The 22,171-nt window shown below is 48.1% G+C and overlaps 1 protein-coding gene across 1 annotated transcript in view; it reads left to right on the top strand.

Moving 5' to 3' along the window:
* Window positions 1–12,513, top strand: part of Cep89 (centrosomal protein 89) — a 36,789-nt gene extending 24,276 nt beyond the window's left edge. The window contains exons 12-19 of the mRNA XM_045155240.1: window positions 362–465; window positions 1,962–2,077; window positions 4,630–4,810; window positions 6,323–6,490; window positions 8,696–8,837; window positions 9,996–10,085; window positions 11,423–11,592; window positions 12,205–12,513. Coding sequence (XP_045011175.1) covers window positions 362–465; window positions 1,962–2,077; window positions 4,630–4,810; window positions 6,323–6,490; window positions 8,696–8,837; window positions 9,996–10,085; window positions 11,423–11,592; window positions 12,205–12,445 — 1,212 coding nt within the window. The 3' untranslated portion in view covers window positions 12,446–12,513. The remainder of the gene's footprint in view (window positions 1–361; window positions 466–1,961; window positions 2,078–4,629; window positions 4,811–6,322; window positions 6,491–8,695; window positions 8,838–9,995; window positions 10,086–11,422; window positions 11,593–12,204) is intronic.
* Window positions 12,514–22,171: the final 9,658 nt, after the last annotated feature.

The following is a 22,171-nucleotide window of genomic DNA, read 5'->3' on the forward strand; positions in this document are numbered from 1 at the left end:
GATGCACATGGCAGCACATGTGTCTGGAGTTTGTTTGCAGTGGCTAGAGGCCCTGGCATTCTTTCTCTCTTTTTTTTTCTCTCTCATAAATGCATACATAAAGAAAGAAAATGTTGTTATAAATTAGGAATTGAGTACCTAAAACTCAGGCTGTTTGTCCCTGTGCTCCATGCCGCCGCAGGCACCTTGGTGGTTCCCACTGGATTTCAGGCTCCCTGAGGACACACTTGGAGCCTGGGACCTGGCGGTCGGGAGGCCTCAGCAAATGGCTGTTGTATTCTGCAGTAGCCTGGCAGTAGTGCTCACTGGGAATACGCTGTGTGTGACGTACGCATTTCAGTCTACACCGGTTTTCTTTCAGGTGGAAATGAGATCACTTAGGATGCGAGTCCAAGAAGTGGTGAAAGAAAATGAAGGACTGTACGAAAAGTTAAACAAGGATAGTCCTGTTACCATGGAGAAATGGCAAGTGGTATTTTGCTAACTTAAAACAGGATACTAGGAATAAATTTTAAGAAGTTTTCAAATACACAAATGAGTTTTCTCTTTTTAGCTAAATTATTTTAAGGAAGAGTTTCTATGAAATTAATAAGGCACAATGAAATCCTTGTAATCGCTTCTAAATTGGAATATTGTTTGTTTTATATTTCATTCTTTTAGTTTTTAAAGTGCCAGGGATGGAATTCAGAGCCTCCAGTGTGCTAGGCAAGCAGCTCTGTCACCTTAGTACATTCCCAGCCCTTGGCTTCTTGACACAGGTCTCCCTGTGTAGTTTAGGCTGCCCCTCACCTGGTGCTCCTTCTGCCACAGTCTCCCAAATGCTGGGTTTATGGGCACGTGCAGTGACAACTTCGTATTTGAGATTTAGTTAAACATTTTTATTTGTTTATTTGAGAGAGAGACAGACAGTGAGTATGGGTACATTAGGGTTTCTTGCCACTGCAAGCAAACACTTTCCCCTTTGAAACTCCATTTTCCATCATATCCCCTCCCCATCTTAATTAGTCTCTTTTATTTTGATGTCATGGTCTTTTCCTCCTATTATGATTCCTAACCCATTTATTATTATCATTATTATTATTTTATTATTATTAGTTTTTCAAGCTAGGGTCTTGCTATAGTCTAGGCCGACCTGGAATTCACTATATATTTAAATTTTATTTTTCAAACTTTAATATTTTATTTTTATTTATTTATTAGAGGTCACTCCAGAGCCTCTAGCCACTTCAAACGAACTCCAGATGCATGTGCCACCTTGTACATCTGGCTTACATGGATCCTGGGGATTTCAACCTGGGCCCTTTGGCTTTTCAGTCAAATGCCTTAACAGCTAAGCCATCTCTCCAGCCCTGTAAATGTTTTAACTTAAAGTGGGACCTTCCAAAATTCGTTTAAAAAATGTTTCACATGAATGTCAAAATTAATTCAGTTGGTGCAAGGATTGGCTGCCAATGCCAATGAAACACAGCCAGCTGCTTTAGGACGGCTCCCCGCGTCGTGCACACGGGGCTTTCCCGTTCCCCGCACTTTTGTGTGTGCGTGAAGCTCTGCCATTTACAGCTGACGGCACAGTGCACAATTCAGCATTGTTGCTGGTCGCCCTCCGCCTACTGCAGATGGTAGCATTTGCTGTGTCACTGACTGTTCCACCTGCACACATGCACGGTGTTCTTACCTGCACACTTTGGCACGCATACTGCCTGTGATACCCCAAGGGGCAGTATCTAACTTTGTAAATCCAGGCTGGAGAGAGGGCCCTTGCCTGCAAAGCCTAATGATTTGGGTTTGATTCCCCAGTACCCACATAAAGCCAGATGCACAAAGTGGGGCATGCATTTGGAGTTTGTTTGCAGTGGCAGGAGGCCCTGGCATGCCCGTACCCTCTGTCTTGTCTGTGTATCTTCTCTCTGTCTCCCTCTGCTTGTAAAATAATAATAATACAGTTTGTAAATCCATTGTAGGCATCAGATTCGTACCCAGGCCGAAGAGATTTTTGAAGAAAACAAGTTTCTGAAGGAGCGCCTGAGAACTCAGGAAGCACAAGCCCAGAGCAGCGCCCAGGAGCATCTTGTAGAAGGTGAGTCACGCGGTGCCATCACCTGAGATGTCCTGGGAAATGGGGAAAGGCTGAGTCTTTGAATTTGTTCTTAGAGAAATGCAGCTGCCTTCAGAAGGTATCATGGTGCTGGAAAGAAGTGACTAGAGTACCGAGTAACATCTCCATCACACCTTCCAAGGCTCAGGGTCTTATGCAGAAGAGGTGGCAGAAAGAGTGTAAGAGCCAAAGGAAGGGTAGGACTCCTTACAACGTGCTCCCCACCAACACAAAATGGCCTGGATATCCATGACCTCACAGTGCCTGACACTACCTACACAAGACCATCATAAGAGGAGGGAAAGATCATAACATCAAAATAAAAGAGAGACTGATTGAGATGGGAAGGGGATATGATGGAGAATGGAATTTCAAAGGGGAAAGTGGGGGGAGGGAGTGTATTACCATGGGATATTTTTTATAATCACGGAAAATGTTTTAAAAAATTGAGAAAAAATAAGATTAAAAAAGAAGAACAAAAAATGCAGCTGCTGCCGCCCACCCGGCCAGGGCTCCTGTTGCTCTTGTTGCTTTCCTGTGGCCTCCCAGCATGTCTGCGTCCTTCCGTGTCCTATGAGGCCTCGCACGTGCAGCCTCAGCTGCACTGGGGTTAGGGTCCACGGGTAGGAGCAAGGTGAGCATTTGAAACAATGCAGCAGTGTCTTTTCAATATTTGTGGGTTGAATAAATAAGTAGAACCATTCTATTTCTCCTTTCCTCCTTTTGTCTCTCCCCCACTTCCCTAGGTGTATGTTAAGCAAGCACTTTGCCACTGAGCTAAACCCTTGCCTTTGTTTTTTGAGATAGCCTTGAAACATAGCCAAGGCTGGTCCAGAGCTTGTTATGTAGCCCAGGGTAGCCTTGAACTCAGGATTTTCCTGCTTCAGCTCCCCCAGTGCTAGGGTAACAGGTGTGCTCCACCGTGCCTGGCTTCACACCCTCCGTCTGCCAGGGCTGTGGACCGCATAGGTTAAACCTCTGCAGTACTCAGGTTCTTGTGAGCGCCCTCTCTGTGTGTCACTCCCCGGGCCTGGGGGCCTCTACAGCATTCCCCAGGAGCTTCAAAGGAAATGAGGCTTAAGGTTATTTCTTCTGCTTTCATTAAAACCAAGTTTAGGAACACAGAAACCAGTGGCATTTTTCTCTCCTTTACTCATTTTTCTCAGTGAAGAATTGTGGGGAGACCCTCGGCCCGCATGGCCAAGGCCTGTGGGGAGAGTACCCCTGGCCAAGCCCTAAAAATGGCGCCTGACGGAAGTTCAGTGCTTGGGACAAACAAGTCCATATTTGGAGGAGTTTGCCATCTCTGCCGCTCACTGGTTTCTGATGCTCGTCTGGAGGGGTTGCGTGGCCTGGAGTGATTGGGCGGAGTGAGTGCGCTTATAAGGAATCCCCACCCGAGGCTCGGGGCTCGGGGGAGATGAAGCTTGAAGTTGCCTGAATAAACTGCTGTAAGAAGAACTGGTGGTTGTGTCTTCCTTGCTGATCGAGGCGGACGCGACAAAGAATGACACAGGACAGGAGGCTTGCTGGCCTGGGTTTGATTCCCTGGTACTCACGTAAAGCCAGATGCACAAAGTGGTGCACATTACTGGAGGTTGTTTTGAGACGGGGTCTCATGTAACCCAGCTTGACCTTTACTCTAACTCACTATGTACCTGAGGATGGCCTTGAACTTCTTGATCCTTGTGCCTCTACATCCCAAGTGTTGTGATTGCAGGACTGTGCCATCAACCCTGTTTTTTGTGTTTGTTTTTTCTTTAGGCAGTGCTAGGGTCAAACTCAGGGCTTCTTGCATGCTAAGCAAACATGTTACCCAGTGAGCTACATCCCCAGTTCTAAAAAGATCCTTTTTTTTTTTTTTTGGTTTTTCAAGGTAGGGTCTCACTCTGGTCCAGGCTGACCTGGAATTAACTCTGTAGTCTCAGGGTGGCCTTGAACTCATGGCAATCCTCCTACCTCTGCCTCCCGAGTGCTGGGATTAAAGGCATGCGCCACCACACCCGGCTTAAAAAGATCCTTTTTATAAGTTGACTTTCTTTAGTATTTCCTTGTTAGTGTATACTGTTTTCACTTGTTTCTGATGTTGCTAATTAAACCTTAGTATGTCATACGTGTTAGGCAAACTCTTTCAGTGACCTACATCCCCAGCCTACTTTTATTTTCCTTATCTGTATGTGTGTCGTGTGTGTATACTCATTGTACATGTGAGCACATGTGTGTGGGTGGGCATGCACATGTGGGCGATGCGTGAGGTGGCCAGAGGTTGACATGGGGAGCCCTCCTCAGCACCGCGTCGCCATGCCCGGCTTTGTGAAGGAGGGTAGGCGCTTTCCCTGCTGAGCCATCTTCCTGCCCCTATTCCTGAGTCGTTTTCTGAGATAGTTTTTGTGGCCTGGCCTGGTTTAAACCCATGATCCTCCTGCCTGTCCTCCGAGTGCTCTGACTCCAGGCCTGGGCATCACACGTGACTGATACTCACGTTTTTTGCCTTCTGTATAAGTCTGTATCCTGTTCTTTACCATTCCTTTCAGTTGCTAAGGTGACCAAACAACTCATTCTGGAGGAGGCCAAAACAGGACGGCTGGAAAAGGAGCTGAGGGAGAGCAAGGAGCAGCTGGAGAGTTCACGTGCCATGTGCCAAACACTCCAAGAGGAGTCGGACAGGAAGATCGCAGTGGATGTCCATGCTTCAATGGTAAACCAGTTAAAAAGGTAAGGATTTCCTGCCTTCCCCAGTGTGCACGAGGCGCTCCGTGTGTTCTGTGGGAAGTGAAGAGAAGTTGCTCAACTTGGGTTTTGTTTTCTTTTCTGAGGTAGGGTCTCACTCTAGCCCAGATTGACCTGGAATCCACTATGTAGTCTCAAGGTGACCTCAAACTCATAAGGACCCTCCTACCTGTGCCTCCCAGTGCTGGGGCTAAAGGGGTGTGCGTGCGTGCGTGCATGTGCTCTGTGGGGTGAGGCCTTTTTGCTTTCTGAGGCAGATCGTCTCCATGTAGCCCAGGCTGGCCTTCAACCTCACGTCCTCCTACTTCAGCTTCCCATTACAGGTGTGCAGCAGCCACACCCCACAAGATGTTTCATTTTGTTTTGAGGTATGCTCTGGCTGTGAAGCCAAGGGGGGCCACAAATTCCTAGGCTCAGTCCTCCTACCTCAGTCTCTACACCCAGAAACTCAGTTTTTTTCTGGGTCTTTTTGAAAACAACAACAAAAACTTTTTTGGGCCAGGTGTGGTGGCACAGGCCTTTAATCCCAGCACTTGGAAGGCAGAGGTAGGAGGATCGCCAAGAGTTTGAGGCCACCCTGAGACTACATAGTGAATTCCTGGTCAGCCTGGACTAGAGTGAGACTCAACCTCAAAAAAGCAAAAAAACAAAAAACAAAAAACAAAAAAACAACAACAACAACAACAACAAAAAAAAAACACTTTTTGGGCTGTACAGATGGCTCAGCAGTTAAGGTGCTTGCCTGCAATGCTTAATGACTAGAGTTAAGTTCCCTAGTATCCATGTAAAGCTAGATGCACAAAACGGTGCGTGCATCTGGAGTTCATTTAGTGGCTAGAGACCTTTGGTGCACCCATTCTCATTCACTCTTTCTCTTTTCCTTGCAAATAAATAAATTAAATTAAATGAAACTTTTTTATTAAAGTATAGACAATGAACCAGGATAATTCCCACACCACCCATTTTACTTGTCCCCAGCCCACCTCCCATTGACTCCATTCTTCTATTTTTATATAGGTGTTTTGTTTTGTTTTTTAATGAGAGAGAGAGAGAATTAGCACACCAGAGCCTGTAGCCACTGCAATCAAACTGCAGACACCACCTTGTGAGCATGTGTTACACTGCGCTTGGGTCACCTTGTGTGCCTGGCTTATGTGGGTTCTGGGGAATCGAACATGGGTCCTTAGACTTTTCAGGCAAGTGCCTTAACTGCTAAGCCATCTCTCCAGCCCCTGTCTTCTACTTTGCTGTCATCAATTTTTCCTCCTATTATGAAGGTCTTGTGTAGGTAGAGTCAGGCATGTGAGGTCATGGCTATGGAGGCCACTTTGTGTCTGGAGGGCAGTGTTGTAAGCAGTCCTCCCCTTCTTTGGCTCTTACATTCTTTCCGCCACCTGGGAGCTCTTTGGAGGAGGATCTGCCTGGGGCTGGAAAGCGATGACCTCGTTGTAGCCCCAGTGCACTGTACACAAGCCCATCACATTGTGTGTCCTTCAGCCAGTTGCAGGAGAAAGAAGAGAAGGAAAGCGCCGAGGTGGATGCATTGATGGAGAAGCTGATGGCCCTGCAGGAGCAGAGGAGGAGCCTGCTGCTGGAGAAGGGCCGCTGGGCGGACAGAAGCAAAGCTCTGGAGGCCGAACTCCGGCGCGCACAGAAAGTGATGAGGTGCAGCTGCAGATCAGTGCTTCCCCTTCCTTCTAGGCACATGAATTCGAGCTAGGAGCTCGTGGGTACCATTGTGGGTGCAGAGGTCAGAGGGCACCTTCAGGGTATTGATTCTGTCCTTCCACCTTTTTAAAGACACTCTCCTTTTTTTTTTTTTTTTTTGCCATTAGAAAGGCCATTTTATTTTATTTGTTTCCTACATAATTTTAGGATATATGTACAACAAAAGCTTTTCTCTTGAGCTGGGCTGATGGTGCATGCCTTTAATCCCAGCACTTGGGATCACTGTGAGTTTGAGGTCAGCCTGAGACTACCTAGTGAATTCCAGGTCAGCCTGGGCTAGAATGAAACTCTACCCTGAAAAAAAATTCTTTTCACTTGACCAGAGTCAATCAGTGTTTCTCAAGTCTGCAGTTCAAGTGTGCTTAGCAGTCATGGAATGACCCTGAGACACTGGGGGGTCTGGGAATTCTGTCCCAACTGCTTCCCTGAAGGCTGCTTTTTGATTACAAGGTCCCGTTTTCAGAAGCATCTTTTAGAATGTAAGCCAAAAGTTAGGAATATAGTATTTAAATAGCCACTTCATTGCTAGGTATTTTGTGAGTCCTATTTTATTGTTGTTTGTTTGTGATAGGGTCCTATACTATAGGCTGGAGTAGAATTTACTGTGTGGCCCAGCTGGCTCAAATTCTCAATGGTCCTCCAGCCTCAACCTCCAAAGTGGTGTGCATTTGCCACCACAGTTGGCTTTTGAGTCCTGTTAATTTGTTTTGGACACAGAAACTGGTTTTGAATTAAATTAATTTACCTCTTTCACCTTGAAATTTAATAGAAGTAGGTTGCTGGATAGTAGCATGCTATTTCTTTCTTTGTCTTTTTCGTTTTTTTGTTTGTTTGTTAGTTTTCTCACTCTAGCTCAGGCTGACCTTGAATTCATTATGTAGTCTCAGGGTGGCCTTGAACGCACAGCGATCCTCTTACTTCTGCTTCTCCGATCCTCCTACCTCTGTTTCCCCGGCAGCGTGCTGTTTTTAGTTTGTTTGTTCATTCATTCATTCTGTAATGTTGGGAAGGAACCCAGGGCTTTGTGCACACTCGACAGGTGCTGTATCACTGAGCCACATCCCAAGCCATAAGCTTGGTATTTAAACATTAACATCCTTGTTTTTTTTTTTTTTTAATTTTTTTGTTTATTTTTACTTATTTATTTATTTGAGAGTGACAGGCAGACAGAGAAAGAGGCAGATAGAGAATGGGCATGGCAGGGCCTCCAGCCTCTTCAAAGGAACTCCAGATGCATGCGTCCCCTTGTGCATCTGGCTTATATGGGTCCTGGGAAATCGAGCCTCAACCCAGGGTCCTTAGGCTTCACAGGAAGCACTTAACCACTAAGCCATCTCTCCAGCCCTCCTCCTCCTTTCTTTTCTTTTCTTTCTTTCTTTCTTTTTTTTTTTTTTACTTGTTTGTTTGGTTTTGGTTTTTTGAGGTAAGGCCTTGCTGTAGCCCAGGCTGACCTGGAACTCAGTCTGTAATCCAGACTGGCTTCAAACTCATAGCAATCCTCTTATCTTAGCCTCCTAAGTTCTGGGAATTAAAGGTTTGTACCACCATGCCTGGTAGAGAGAGAGAGAGAGAGATTGGAGGACACAACAGGGCCTCTAGCCACGCCACACAAAGTTTCATACACAAGCGCCACCCTGTGAATTTGGTTTTATGTGGACACTGGGGAATCAAACCCGGGTGGTTAGGCTTTGGAGGCAGACACCTTAACTGCTGAGCCATCTTTCCAGCCCCTTTGCTGGTTTTATGATGATTATGTTCACTGTGTCCTAGCTATTCACTCAGGCTAATGAGAATTTTAAAAATATCGTGTGTGTGTGTGTGTCCATGCGTGTGAGTATGGGCATACATGAAATGGTGTGTGTGTCTGGAGGTCAGAGGACAACTTTTGGGTGCCCAAACCTCCCCTTCTGCCTCTGCTGTGGTGGAGTCTCACTGTCCACCAGTCCTTTCATCAGGCAGCTGACCCACAGCTGTCATGAAATCCCCTTCCCTGCCTCCCACCTTGTCTTAGGTGTACTGGGTCACAGAAGCTCTTACCTGGGGTTCAGGGACCCAAACTCAGGGACCCAGGCTTGGGTGTGAGCAAGCCACTCCCCTGCCCCTAATGAATATTTTTGTCCAACCATTTTGGGGACTCTGTAGGCAATCTCAAAAGAAGATTGACTTCCTCAGAAAGCAAGTGGAGAAGGCCATGGGGAGTGAACTGGCTGCTCACCAGTACCTGGCAAACCTGCTTGCTGTGGCTGAGAAAGTAATCCAGGAACGTGACACTCTTAAGTATTTGGTAAGTTTCCTTGAAGGCATCTTAAACCTAAACTTCATGTTAATATGCAAATGTGACTCTCTCTGAGTCTGTCTGTCTCCTCCTTGCAGGACATGTACTCTCCTATGGAGTTGCATCCTCAGCCCTGTGTCCATGATTCTTTCAATTTGTCCTCAAAGGTAGAAATACTCAGACAGTACTAAAGCTGATCTAAAGATGTGCCTTCAGGCACGACGGCACATGATGCCTTCGTGTACCTCTGTACAGCGCTCCATAGTTTGCCTTCTAAAATCACATGTGGCATTGTTTAGAAGTCTGGCTTATTTGCCTGACAAGGACGTTTTGGCTGAACAAAGATGAAGCCACAGTGACCTTCACCCCACATGCTCCTGTAAGGCACCACTCCCAGGGAAAGGAAGACAGTCAGTTGTTGGGTATCCCATACTGGATCACAGCCAGCAAGACCTGGGCATGGTTCTAGACCTACCTTGATTCAAAAGGATGACACAGCAGACTGTGGAAAACAAAGACAGGTGCTGTTTGTGCCTAGCCACATGTGGTTCAGAAAGGTCATCTTTCCAGCCATGTGTTTTGTTTTTTTTTTCACTTATTCATTCGAGAAAGAGGGAGGAAGGAGAATGGATGTACCAGATCCCACATAAGCCAGATGCACAAAGGTGAGGCAAGCACAGGGTGGTACATGCCCACTAGGTGGCGCAAGTGTCTGCAGTTCAATTGTAGTAGCTGAGGCCCTGGCACACCATTTCTGTCTTTAAAATACAAAAAGTATGCCTGTAATGGTATATGTATTTATACAGGTGTATGCATGGGCCCCAGCACACACATGCAGATCAGAGAAAAACCGTGGGGTCAGTCCTTACTTGCCATCTTGTTTGAGACAGTCTGTCTTACTTTTTTGTCACTGGAAAGACCAGTCTAGCTGGTCTGTACGCTGTGGGATTCTCTCGACTGCCTCCCTAATTGCCGTAGGTCGGTGGGGTTATAGATGTGTGCTGCTTGCACAGGTGTTACGGGGATGACAGATGTGCTGCTCGCGTAGGGCCAGTGCATTCAGGCACGTGGTCACCACCAAGCTGTACCTGTAGCCCAAGCGGTTGGTATCATCCTCTGTCTAAAACTAAAACTGAAATAATACCTTGTTTTCACCCTTCTCCTTAGGCTAAATGTTTAGAAAACGAGAAGCATGGAATTCTTGACAAAGTTATGAAAGGCAATGTTTGCCTGGGAAAGCTGGAGGAGAAGGTGAAGGTAAGGGGCCCTTTAGCCCAGAGATTCTGTCATCACACAGGAAAGGGGCTGTCAACGTGCATGTGTCACTTGTCATCAAAGAGAAACACAGTATGATGTTTTTCTGGCAGAAATAACACCTCTGACCTCAGTAAGGTTTAGTCCTTCTCGGGCTGGGTTCATTCCCCAGGATGAGACCACATAAGCCAGATGCACAAAGTGGCACATGTTTCTGGAGTTTGTTTGCAGTGGCTAGAGGCCGTGGCACACTGATTACCTCTCTTTCTCTCTCTCTCTCAAATAATAAAAAAGATTTGGCCCTTCTCTGTAATAAGATCACAGATCTTTTTTAAATATTTATTTGATAGAGAGTGAAAGAGAATGGTCACGCCAGAGCCTCCAGCCACTGCAAACAAACTCCAGAAATACGTGCCTCCTTGTGCATCTGTCTTACACGAGTCCTGGGAAATTGAACTGGGGTCCTTAAGGAGGCTTTGCAGGCAAACGCCTTACCTACTGAGACATTTCTTTTTATTAAAAAAAGGGGGAGGCTGGGGAAAAGTCTGCAGGTTGTGTGGATGAGTGACTGCATCACAAAGGAAAAGATAAAACAGGTCCTTTTACCTTGAAATGTAAGAACTGTACACTAAACCAATTTTTGAGCCAGTGGAATTTTAACATTTATTTATTTGCAAGCAGAGAGAGAGAGAGAAAGAGAGAGCGAGTGACTGAGAGGGAATATGTACACCAGGGCCTCTTGCTGCTGCAAACACTCCAGATGCGTGCACCACTTTATGATCTGGCTTTATACTGATACTGGGGATTGAACCCAGGCTGTCAGTCTCTGCAAGCAACCACCTTAACCACTGAGAAATCTCTTCAGTCTCACAGAAGGATATTAAAATTTGATAATCAGAATTTTTTTAATGTTGAGGGGCTGTAAATTGCTCAGCAGCTAAAGGTGCTTTCTTGCAAAGCCTAATGGCCTGCATTTGATTCCCCAGAACCCACATAAAGTCAGATGCACAAAGCAGCACATGCATCTGGAGGTCATTTGCAGCAACAAGAGGCCCTAAAATACCTCTTCACTCCCTTCCTCTCACTCACAAAGTAGTTCATCAGTTAAATAAATAAATACAATTTTTTTAAAGGTCAAAGTCATTCTTAGCTATTTAGCCAGTTGAAGGCCAGCCTGAGATACATGTCTCACCACCAGAAACTGATCCAGACTTGCCCTCCTCAACGCTCTCCAGGCATACTCAGCTAGAGGGCTGTGAGCACACGCAGTAGGCAGCCGTGCAGCCAGTGGGCTGTGTCCGCTGCTCCCTGGGCCACTGCTCACAGAGCCCCTCCCCCAGGAGTATAAGAAGAAGGCCGCACTGAAGCTGGACGAGATCAATCACCGCCTTCGAGAACAGCAGGAGGACTTCGCCTGCAAAACAGCCCAGTACCAGCAGGAGATGCGGCACCTTCATGGCGTGCTGCAGGACAAGCAGGCGGTCCTGGACAAGGCGCTGCAGCAGAAAAGGTAGGGCGTCCAGCCCGCCGCGCTGCCCTGTCTCTCTGCCTCTCAGCCTCGGCTCTGGGGCCTGACCTTCCTGTGTGGGGACCACGCCAGCCTTCTGTGTCCTCAGTGATGCATCTCTGCCCTCCATTTCCTGTCCCACCCCTGATCCCACTCCTTACGTCGGGACCCCTCCATCGCTCTGTGGTTGGCTGCTGGTCACAAGCACCTGAGTATTGGCCAGGTCACAGAGGGGAACGAGAAGGACCAGCAGCATGTGTGTGCGTGGGCGCCCACGCCACACCAGTGTGCAGTGGTGTTGGAGTGAGTCGGCCCGCTCTCCATTTACATCCTACGGTGGCCTGTACCAGAAGGTGTGTGTATTAATGCCAAAGCCAAGGGAAAGGCAAGATAGAGAAATGTCTGAACTCCCTCACTCACCCACACCTCTGCTTTGTCCTGTCACCACGGGGCCTGGCACTGCAGTCACTGTCACTGGGCTCTTTCTATGGGTCACGAGGGCTCTGGACCTTGTGCTCTCTGTCCCTGGGCTCTTGCTCTGAACATTTATTTCAGTTGTGCTGTTTTCAGCTCTTCCTTGATTTTTTTTTTTTTTTTTTTGTATTTTTCTCTCAGAAAAATGGAAGACAAGCTCGAAATTGTTTTGGAATCCACCTCCAAGGAAAACCAAAGAATCCGAGAACTTCTCCAGACCACGTTAGAGAAGAGAGACATGTGGGACACCAGAGCTACCGGGGACCCCTGCCTCGATGGCATCTCTCAGGGAGACCTGCTGGTTGGCTCCAGTTTCAACTACTGTGACCTTCAGCCTCTTGCTACCACCCCCCACCAGAGTGTGTGGGAGCCTGTGGATTAGGTCACCTTGGCTTGAGTGTCCGCCTCCCACAGGCCAGCAAGGGTGGCTCCTCTCCCTAGATGGGTCCACGGGCAAACAGGAAATAGGCCACCACACAGCTTGGTCATTCTCCAAATTTCTTTTAGGTTTTGGTTTTCTGAGGTAGGGTCTTGCTCTAATCGCAGGCTGACCTAGAATTCACTCTGTAGTCTCAGGGTGGTCTCAAACTTATGATGATCCTCCCACCCCTGCCTCCTGAGTGCTGGGATTAAAGGCGTGTACCACCACGCCAGGCTTCAAATTTCTTTTTCTTATTACAGTGCGGTGGACTGGACCCAGGCCTTTAAGTGCTCAACCACTGATTCCCATTCCCAGCCTGGTTTTAGAGGCAGGGGCTGTGTGGCCTAGGCTGGCCTTGAACTCCTGAACTGCCCACTCAGCGCCACCCCCACAGCTGCAGGCCCAGGAGTGCAGTGCCGCACTCTTCTTTGTTTCTTTGACTTTCACTGTGTGCTCTGGCATTTGTAATTCGGGTCATAGCCTCTGGCTGCATTGCCATGGCACTGAGCTCTTTGACACCCCTGCTCAAGTTAACAGGTGGTCTACTAAGCTGGCCTGTCCCCCGCACTCCTAGATGGGCAGCTGAGGACAGCCCTGGGATGAGCAGAGGAGCTGTGTGAGTGCTCACCTCAGATGTGAATATGTGTCAGAGCACCAGTGGAAAAACGGGGTGTCTCTGCTAGCACACAGATGAGCAGGTTCCCAGCACATGGCTACTTTGAGACATACGAACACCTACCCAAAAGTCACATTCTGGCCGGGCGTGGTGGCGCACACTGTTAATCCCAGCACTCGGGAGGCAGAGGTAGGAGGATCGCCATGAGTTTGAGGCCACCCTGAGACTACAGAGTTAATTCCAGGTCAGCCGGGACTAAAGTGAGACTCTACCTCAAAAAAATCAAACCAAACAAAACTTGCATTTTTGGGAGAGACAGCAGTTTGGGTCAGTGCTGAACCTATCTGCAGCCCTTCCAGTGTGGGCCAAGCAGCACTACAGTACTAAAACCCACTTTAAAAAGATTCTTAGAGCCTGGCGTGGTGTGCACGCCTTTAATCCCAGTACTTGGGAGGCAGAGGTAGGAGGATGGCGATGAGTTTGAGGCCACCCTGAGACTACATAGTGAATTCCAGGTCAGCCTGAGCTAGAGTGACACCCTACCTCAAAAAATAAACCAAAAACAAAATCTTATTTAGTTGAGAAATAGTGTTACAGTCAGCTTTGTGTTGCTGGGCAAACATCCAACCAGAAACAGCTATGGGAAACAAGGGTTTATTTCAGGCTTACAGATTCCAGGGAGCGCCATTAGTGGCAGAAGAAGCTGGCTCCCCGTAGAGATCCACGTAGAGAGACACCACAAGCAGCCCCACAAAACTGCCTGAGCTCCAGCTGCTCTCCACGTGGGAGGGCTGGACTCTAAGACCCACCCTCGTGACAGCTCTCCCCAGTGGGCTCTGCCCACTGGAAATGCGGGAGTCAAGGCTGAGTCTCTGAGGCCACACATTTAAACCACCATGGAGAAAGTGTGTGCATACAGGTGTCAGGGCTTCCTGCCACCAAAAATGGAACTCCAGATGCATGTGCCACTTTGTGCATCTGGCTTTATGTGGATACTGGGGAATTGAGCCCGAGGCCAGTAGGCTTTGCAAGCAAGTGCCTTTAATCACTGAGCCATCTTCCCATCCCTACAACCCAGATGATGGCTGCTCATCTGTCACAGGAGGAGCCCTGCAGTCTCGGTTGGCCAGGGCAGGAGGGGTCTGTAATGGGAGATGGTAAGACCTGCTTTAGTTTTCATACTAACCCATGTGGCAGAATGCTGGAGTCAGAAGTGACAGCATCATAGTGACTGTCCTCAGTGGGAAGTGAGCCACAGAGACTCAGCCTGAGCTCACTCACACCTGCACAGGGACAGAGTTCCACCGAACAGTCCCTTACAGGTTCACATGGCTGAACACTTGGTCCCCAACCGGAGGTGGAGCCTTGCTGGAGGAAGTGAGTTACTGGGTTGGAGATTTGGGGTTTTATAGCCCAACCAGCTTCCCTACTGCGCAGCAGTGTGGCCAGCTGCTCCCCCTCCTGCTGCTACACCTCCCGCTCCCGTGGTGAGCTGCAAGCACTGGATCTGTACACCAGAATAAGCCCTTCCTTCCTTAAGCTGCTGCTTGCACTGTCAGGACCACCAGAAAAGTAACATGCCGAAGCCACGAGGCGGCCTCCTTTAGCTGGCCACGGGCCCTGTGCTGGTCGGAGTTTGCATTGCCCTGACCAAATGTCCCACTGAGATAACTTTAAGGCGGGAATCATTTATTTTAGCTCACAGTATAAGAGGATTTAATCCATCAAGATAGCAAAGGCACCCTAGTTACCCCCAGTGAACAAGGACCCTACTGAGAAGGGCCTTCAGGGAAAGAGACCAGGTGTGTAGGGATATATGACTGTAACCTATGTAATTTCAATTTATATAAATTGAAAAACGCATAATAAATTTTCAAGATATTTACCAAAGTCTATATTTTCATAATTTAAAAAGGTGTGGCTGGAGGGATGGCTCAGCAGTTAAGGTACCTGCTGGTAAAGCCTAAGGACCCAGGTTTGATACCCCAGTACCCATGTAAAGCCAGGTCCACAAGGTAGCCTATGCATCTGGAGTTTGTCTGCTGGGACTAGAGGCCTTGGTGTGCCCAATCTCTCTCCCTGCCCTCTTTTTTTCTGTCTTTCAAATGTTTTAAAGATGGCAAAGGCATGGCAGAACAGCTTAAACAAGGCCAATGGGAAGCAGAGAGAGGAAGGCCGGCACTTACTGGCCTTTCACTGTTCCCTTTCATTCCATCCTGGCCCCCACCCTACGAGATGGTGTGTGTCTAATCCGCCCGGGAGATGCCCACAGGTGTGTCTCCCTGTCCTAGGCGACTCCAGTCACACTGATAAAAAGTCACCACAGCGGCCCGAGGCTGGCTCCTCTCTCAGCAAAGGCTTCTTGTGCTCATCTTGTATAGGATCAGTGAGGTGACCACTCTCAGAGCGCACAGATGAGGAGAGGGGCTGAGGTGGTGCTGCGCCGTGAACTTGTTATATTCCTTCAAACACAGGGATGTTTTTGTTTTGATTTTACTTATCTGAGATAGAAAGAGGCAGATAGAGGGAGAGAGAATGGGCACGCCAGGGCCTGCAGCCACTTGAAAACAGACTCCAGATGTGCGCCCTACCTTGTTTCCTTGTGCATCTGGCTTACGTGGGTTCTGGGAAATCGAACTGGGGTCCTTTGGCTTTGCAGACAAATGCCTTAAACACGAAGCCATCTCTCTAGCCCAAACTGCTGGAGTTTAATCCCACTGTGAGTCACTGAGAGATGGACACTCCAACTACAGTGCTTAGAGGCCTGCGTCAGGAGGAGGTCGGGGTTAGGGGTCTGTGTGTGGGAAAGGAGGTTGGGGATAGAGGTCCATCTTTGGGAGGAGGTCAGGGTTAGGGGTCCGTGTGGGGGAGGAGGTTGGGGTTAGAGGTCTGCCTTTGGAAGGTGACCAAAATGAGCCCCTTGATTGAATGCTGGTGGATTTATAAGGAAAGAAAAACCAGAAGACATACTCATGCATGCATGCACACATACACACACATACGTGCTCCCCATCTCACCTTGTGACGTCCTGCTCAGCCCCAGGACTCTGCTATCAAGGAGACATTCCCAGATCTGTCCCATTGACCTTGAACTGGAATTGTGAGCCCAGACAAGCCTCTTTCCCCCATAACTATAAATCTGTGGTACTGTTATTAGCAGCCTAAGACAGACTGATAATACCAGTGATCACCCTTCCTTTCCCTTCAGCTAACTCCAGCCACAATCGAGGGCACCTGCCCTCCAATTGTGGGGAGTGCCAGTCTCAGAGCATCATGTGTCTCATCTGTTTAGGTCAGGCTTGGAGTTTTACTGAAAAAAAACGATTCAAAATGAAGGACCCTTGTGAAGGATTTAAAGCACACCGAGGCTGCTTGCGCCCCAGAATATATCACAGGAGATGCTCGATGTTAACGTGAGAAAGGGAATCCTTGGGATGTGGATGCTGGTCACTCATGTGTTTGCGGAGGGCAGAACTAGGACAGTCTACATGCCTCAGTAGCCAGACAGTCAAACTTCCTTCAGAATACAGATTCCTCAGCATATAGAGTCCTGGGGAAAGTTGTGTTGGGCTGGGATTGGTACCTCAGCTCTCCTCTGTGGCTGAAAAAAAATGGGGTTCTTTGGCTGTTATGGTTTGGGTCGTAAGTGTCCCCAAGGGCTTGTTGTTAAGGCCTGGTCCCAGGCTGCTAGGAGGTGGTAGTCTTTAGGAGGTAGGAGACATGTCCTACCAGAGAACCGTGGAACCCAGCGTTTTCTTTCCTCTCTTTTGGCTTCATGGTCACCTATGAAGTGAATAGACTTCTTCCACCATGCACGTAGTCCATGATTTTGCCTCACCACAGGCCAAGAGCAATGGGACCAGGCAACCATGGACGAAAGTCGCTAAAACCATGAGCTGATTATACACATCATGTTTTTACAGTGAGGGAAATCTGGTTAACACCGCAGCCCGCCAGTATCCTGTAGAGAAGGGCAGCGCCCCCAAGTGGTGGATGCTGCGCAGACAGTGGTAGCTGTTTCATAGACACTTGAGTTCACAAGCTTACCAGCTGTCCTAACAGTGATGACAGTGAGGGAGAGGTAGGATGAACGAACTGGATGGGGCTTTGGGGGCAGAACATTCAGTGTACTAGTTACCCACGCGGAGCTGTATTTCTTGTTTTAGCTGTTTTTCTCTTTGCTGTGACAAAATACCTGTCAAGAATGGCTTAGGGAAGGTTTTATCTTGGCTTACATTTTTTTGATTTTTTGAGGTAGGCTCTCACTGTAGCCCAGACTGACCTGGAATTCACTATGTAGTCTCAGGCTGACCTTGAGCTCACAAAGAACCTCCTACTTCTGCCTCCCGGTGCTGGGATTTAAAGGCATGTGCCACCACGCCCTACTACATTTAAAAAGATTTATCTATCTATTTTCAAGCAGAGATAAAAGTGAGACAGAATGGACCCACCAGGACCTCCAGCCTCTGCAAACTCCAGATGCATGTGTTATTTTGTGCATTGGGCTTTACGTGGGTACTGGGGAGTGAAACCCGAGTCATCAGGCTTTGCAGACAAGCGCCTTAGCCTCCATTGGCTCAAATTTTCGAGGGTGCAGTTCACTGTGATGGTGAGGGCCTGGGGTGGCTGGTCACATTGTGCCCACAGTCAGGAGTCGGAGATGGATGGTGATGCTCAGCTCTCTTTCTGCTCTTCGGTTACTCAGCCCGTGGCATGGAGCATGGTGCCCCCCATGCGGGGTGACTGCTCTTGTCCTCAGTTCTGTCTCCCCCCATAGCCACACCCAGAGATGCGCTTCTGCGGTGCATGTAAGTAAATGCAGTCACGTCGACCATGAAGGTGAGCCATCTCGACTGGGAGCCAGCAACGACGGGCACGGGTGGAGGCGAGCGTCAGTGCCGGAGCGTGTGTGTAGCATTGACGAGACCCAGTTTAATCCCCAGCACAGAAGGTGAAAGAAAGGATAGAGAAAGGGAAGAATAGAGGCGTAAGGCAGGATTTCTCTTCCATTAGCTCCTGGGTATGTGGTATATGGACGTAGTGTTCTCGGCACTTTGAACTCTTGTCTTCCTTGATAACTGTTTTATGATGGCTTTAAGGCCTTGACATTGCAAGACTTTGTACCCAGCATAGATTCTTCTCAAGCCAGGGCTGGAGTTCAGGTGGGCAGGTGAGGACTTGAGGCTCATGCTATTCCATTACGACCATCTCTAGTCTCCTCCCTTGTCCCTGAAGTCCTGGATTGCTCTCGGTGGCAGAGGGAAGGGATACGAGACACAGTGAGGCTTGAAATAGAAATTTGAAAACTGGAGGTCAGGTTTGCTACATTTTGGACTTGGTCCAAGTGTGATTCTCCATAGTGCATGTCAAAGGCATGGTGGCCAGGGTGCAGGGTGGCCACATTGGGAAGTGGTGGGACCTTTAAGGGGTACAGCCTCATGGGCGGTTGGGGATGTGACCTTGGTTGAGACCACGGGAGCCTGGTCCTTCTGTGGCTTCCTGTCTGGCAATGCGATTACTTGTTCCCACCTGTGCTCCTGCTATCGTGACATGCCCTGATGTGACAACAGCTCTCACCAGAGCTGAGCTGACACCTGTGTCATACCCTTGAATATTCAAAATTGTGAGTTCACAAAGTTAGCCTGCACTATATATTTCACAACAATAATGTAAACCAGAGTTGCATGGGTCTGGATCAAGGTTTAGGTGGTAAAGGACAATCCACCTCTAAAGACCCCGCACCTGTCACGAGGAAGGAAAACCAGAGAACGAGATGCCACATGGGCATCCTGCAGGACAGGATTTGCCCTGCTGAGTCAGACACATCTTTACAAACCATCACAGAGCCTGGGCGTGGTGGCACATGCCTTTAATCCCAGAACTCGGGAGGCTGAGGTAGGAGGATTGCTGTGCATTCGAGGCTAGCCTGAGACTACAGTAGAGTGAGACCCTACCTTGAAGAAAAAAAAAAAAGTCACAGGGACTGGGGAGATGGCTCAGTCAGGAAAGTGTCTGTCTCACAAGCACAAAGACCACAAGTTAACTCCCAGTACCCATATAAATGCCCGGCGAGGTGGCGTGTGCCTGTAATCCCAGCACTGGGGAGCATCTCTGGAGCTTACTGACTGGTCTACTGACTCAGTCTCAAAAAGAGGTGCACAGCATCCTCTGGCCTCCACATGCACAGGTGCACCCCAACATAAACATGCATATATACACCACACACATGCAAAAACGAACAAAAGCCATTAAGCAGAAGGGGCCCAGCATGCACCAAGCATAAGATGTCTGTGCAGCCAGGTTCGTGCTGCTGGCAGAAATCGCCTAACCAAGAGCAGCTTGTGGGGAAAAAAGGTTTATTTTGACTTACAGGCTCGAGGGGGAAGCTCCACGGTGGCAGGGAAAACAAGGCACGAGCAGAAGGTGGATCATAGCAACAGGAGAGTGTGCCAAACACTGGCAAAGGTAACACCCATAAGCCCACCCCCAACAATACACCACCTCTAGGAGGCATTCATTCCCAAATCTCCATCAGCTGGGAACCTAGCATTTAGAACACCTAAGTTTATGGGCGACACCTGAATCAAACCATCACCATGCCCAAGTGCAGGTGGTGTCATAACATCTTCAGAGTGCAAGCAGCTTTGCCACTGGAAAAGGGCATCACCTGGAACGGAATACCAAGAGACTTAGCAGAAGCAGCTGGGCATGGTGCCACAGCCCCATGGTCCCAGAACTCGGGGCAGAGGCAAGACGGTGGAGCGTTCTAGGCCATCCTGGGCTACACAGTGAGTTCAAGGTCAGCTTGAACTACATGAAACCCTGTCAAGAAGGGACGATAGGAAGGGTGGCAGGAAGGAAACCTTGTCAAGAAAGCGGGCCACTAGGATTCACAGTCCCATGAGGGGACAATGTCGCTTTCCCTCTATTCCCTGGTGCTCAGGCAGACACTCCACAAGTGAGCCACATTTTCAGGCCTTTTGTGAAAAATTTATTTTATTTTGGTTTTTGGAAGTAGAGGCTCACTGTAGCCCAGGCCGACCTGGAATTCACTATGTAGTCTCAGGGTGGCCTCGAACTCATGGCGATTCTACCTCTGCTTCCCAAGTGCAGGGATTAAAGGCGTGTGCTGCCACACCTGGCTTACTTTACTTTTTTTTTTTTTTTTTTTTTTTTTAATTTTAAGGTGAGTGAGAGAGAGAATTGGCACACTAGTGTCTCAGCCACTGCAATAAAACACCATATGTTTGCACCACCTAGCGGACATGTGCAACCTTGCGCTTGCCTCACCTTGTGCATTTGGCTTATGTGAGATCTGGAGGGTTGAACATGGGTCCTTAGGCTTCACAGGCAATCGCCTTAACTGCTAAGCTATCTCCCCAGTCCTCTTATTTTACTTTTTGTTTGTTTGTTTGTTTTTTTGTTTATCGAGGTAGGGTCTCACTCTAGCCCAGGCTGACCTGGAATTCACTATGGAGTCTCAGGGTGGCCTTGAACTCACAGCAATCCTCCTACCTCTGCCTCCCGAGTGCTGGGATTAAAGGCGTGCACCACCATGCCCGGCTTATTTTACTTTTTTAAGTAATATTTTTCTTTATTTATTTGCAAGCAGAGATAGAATAAGGGGAGTAGCGGGGAAAAGGTATGCTAGGGCCTCTAGCCCCTGCATGTGGACTCCAGATGCATGCGCCACTTTGAGCATCTGGCTTTACATGGGACTGGGAAATTGAACTCAGTCTGTTAGGCTTTGCAGGCAAGCGACTTAACAACTGGGCCATCTCTCCAAATCCCTCCTTATTTTACTTTAATTTCTTTTTTTCTTTATTTTTGACACGCTTGTGATTTATATTTATTTATTTGAGAGCGACAGAGAGAGAAAGAGGCAGAGAATGGGCACAGGGCCTCCAGCCACTGCAAACTCCAGATGCATGCAACACCTTGTGCATCTGGCTTACGTGGGTCCTGGGGAATCAAGCCTCAACCTGGGGTCCTTGGGCTTCACAGGCAAGTGTGCCATCTCTCCAGCCTTTTTTTTTTTTTTTTTTAACTGGAGGATAGGTCATATGGAGCTTGAAATTAAGAAAAAGAAAGCCAGGCATGGTGATGGCACATGCCTTTAATCCCAGCACTTGGGAGACAAAAGTAGGAGTATGGCCATGAGTTCAAGGCCAGCCTGAGCCAGACTACATAGTGAATTCCAAGTCAGCCTGGGCTAGAGTGTAACCCTACATTGCAAAAGAAAAAAGAAAGAAAGAAAGAAAAAGAAAAAAAAGCTGGAGATCTACTCAGCTGAGGGGAGGAAAGAGTTACACTTTCCAACTTAGAAATCAGTGCTAATTAAGGTCAGTGGTCACAACAAAAAAATCAAACCCAAACAGAAAAGTTTTTTTTTCTTTTCATTTTTTAAATTAGAGTCTCACTTTCTACTAGAGGCTGACCTGGAACTCACTATGTAGTATCATAGTGTCCTCAAATTCATGGTGATCCTCCTACCTCTGCCTCCCAAGTGCTGGGACTAAATTCCTGCATCACCAGGCAAAGCTCACAGCAGAAAAATTTACTGGAGAAAGGAGAGTACTTGGTCAGAGGAAGACTAAATTGGAGGGAGGAAGAGGAGATAAGAGCATAATGTGAATGAATAATATCAAAAGACGAAATATATATGTATGAAATTGCCAAAAACACCAATATTTTTCAAAAACAATGAACCATAAGGCAGGCAGGCTCACCAGGAAAAGTCTGAGAGTCACTACGTAGGGTGGGGGTCTCCAGAGAGAGCATGCAACGTCTGAGAGTCACTGCATGGGGTGGGGGTCTCCAGAGAGAGCGTCCACACGTCTGAGAGTCATTGCGTGGGGTCGGGGTCTCCAGAGTGAGAACATGCACAAGGATGTCAGCTGCTGTCCAGAGATGGGAGATTATAAGAAAATTCCTCTCCGAATTCAGCAAGTAGGCAGGTTTGGGCTTAAAAACCTCAATCAACTACACTGGGAGTGGCTTTGGGGTAAATTCCCAGGAATCAAGCAAACCCAACAGGACAGAGCCTAGACTGCAGTCAGTCATCCTGGTTC

Source organism: Jaculus jaculus, chromosome 7 (assembly GCF_020740685.1).
Source record: "Jaculus jaculus isolate mJacJac1 chromosome 7, mJacJac1.mat.Y.cur, whole genome shotgun sequence".
NCBI lineage: Eukaryota > Metazoa > Chordata > Mammalia > Rodentia > Dipodidae > Jaculus > Jaculus jaculus.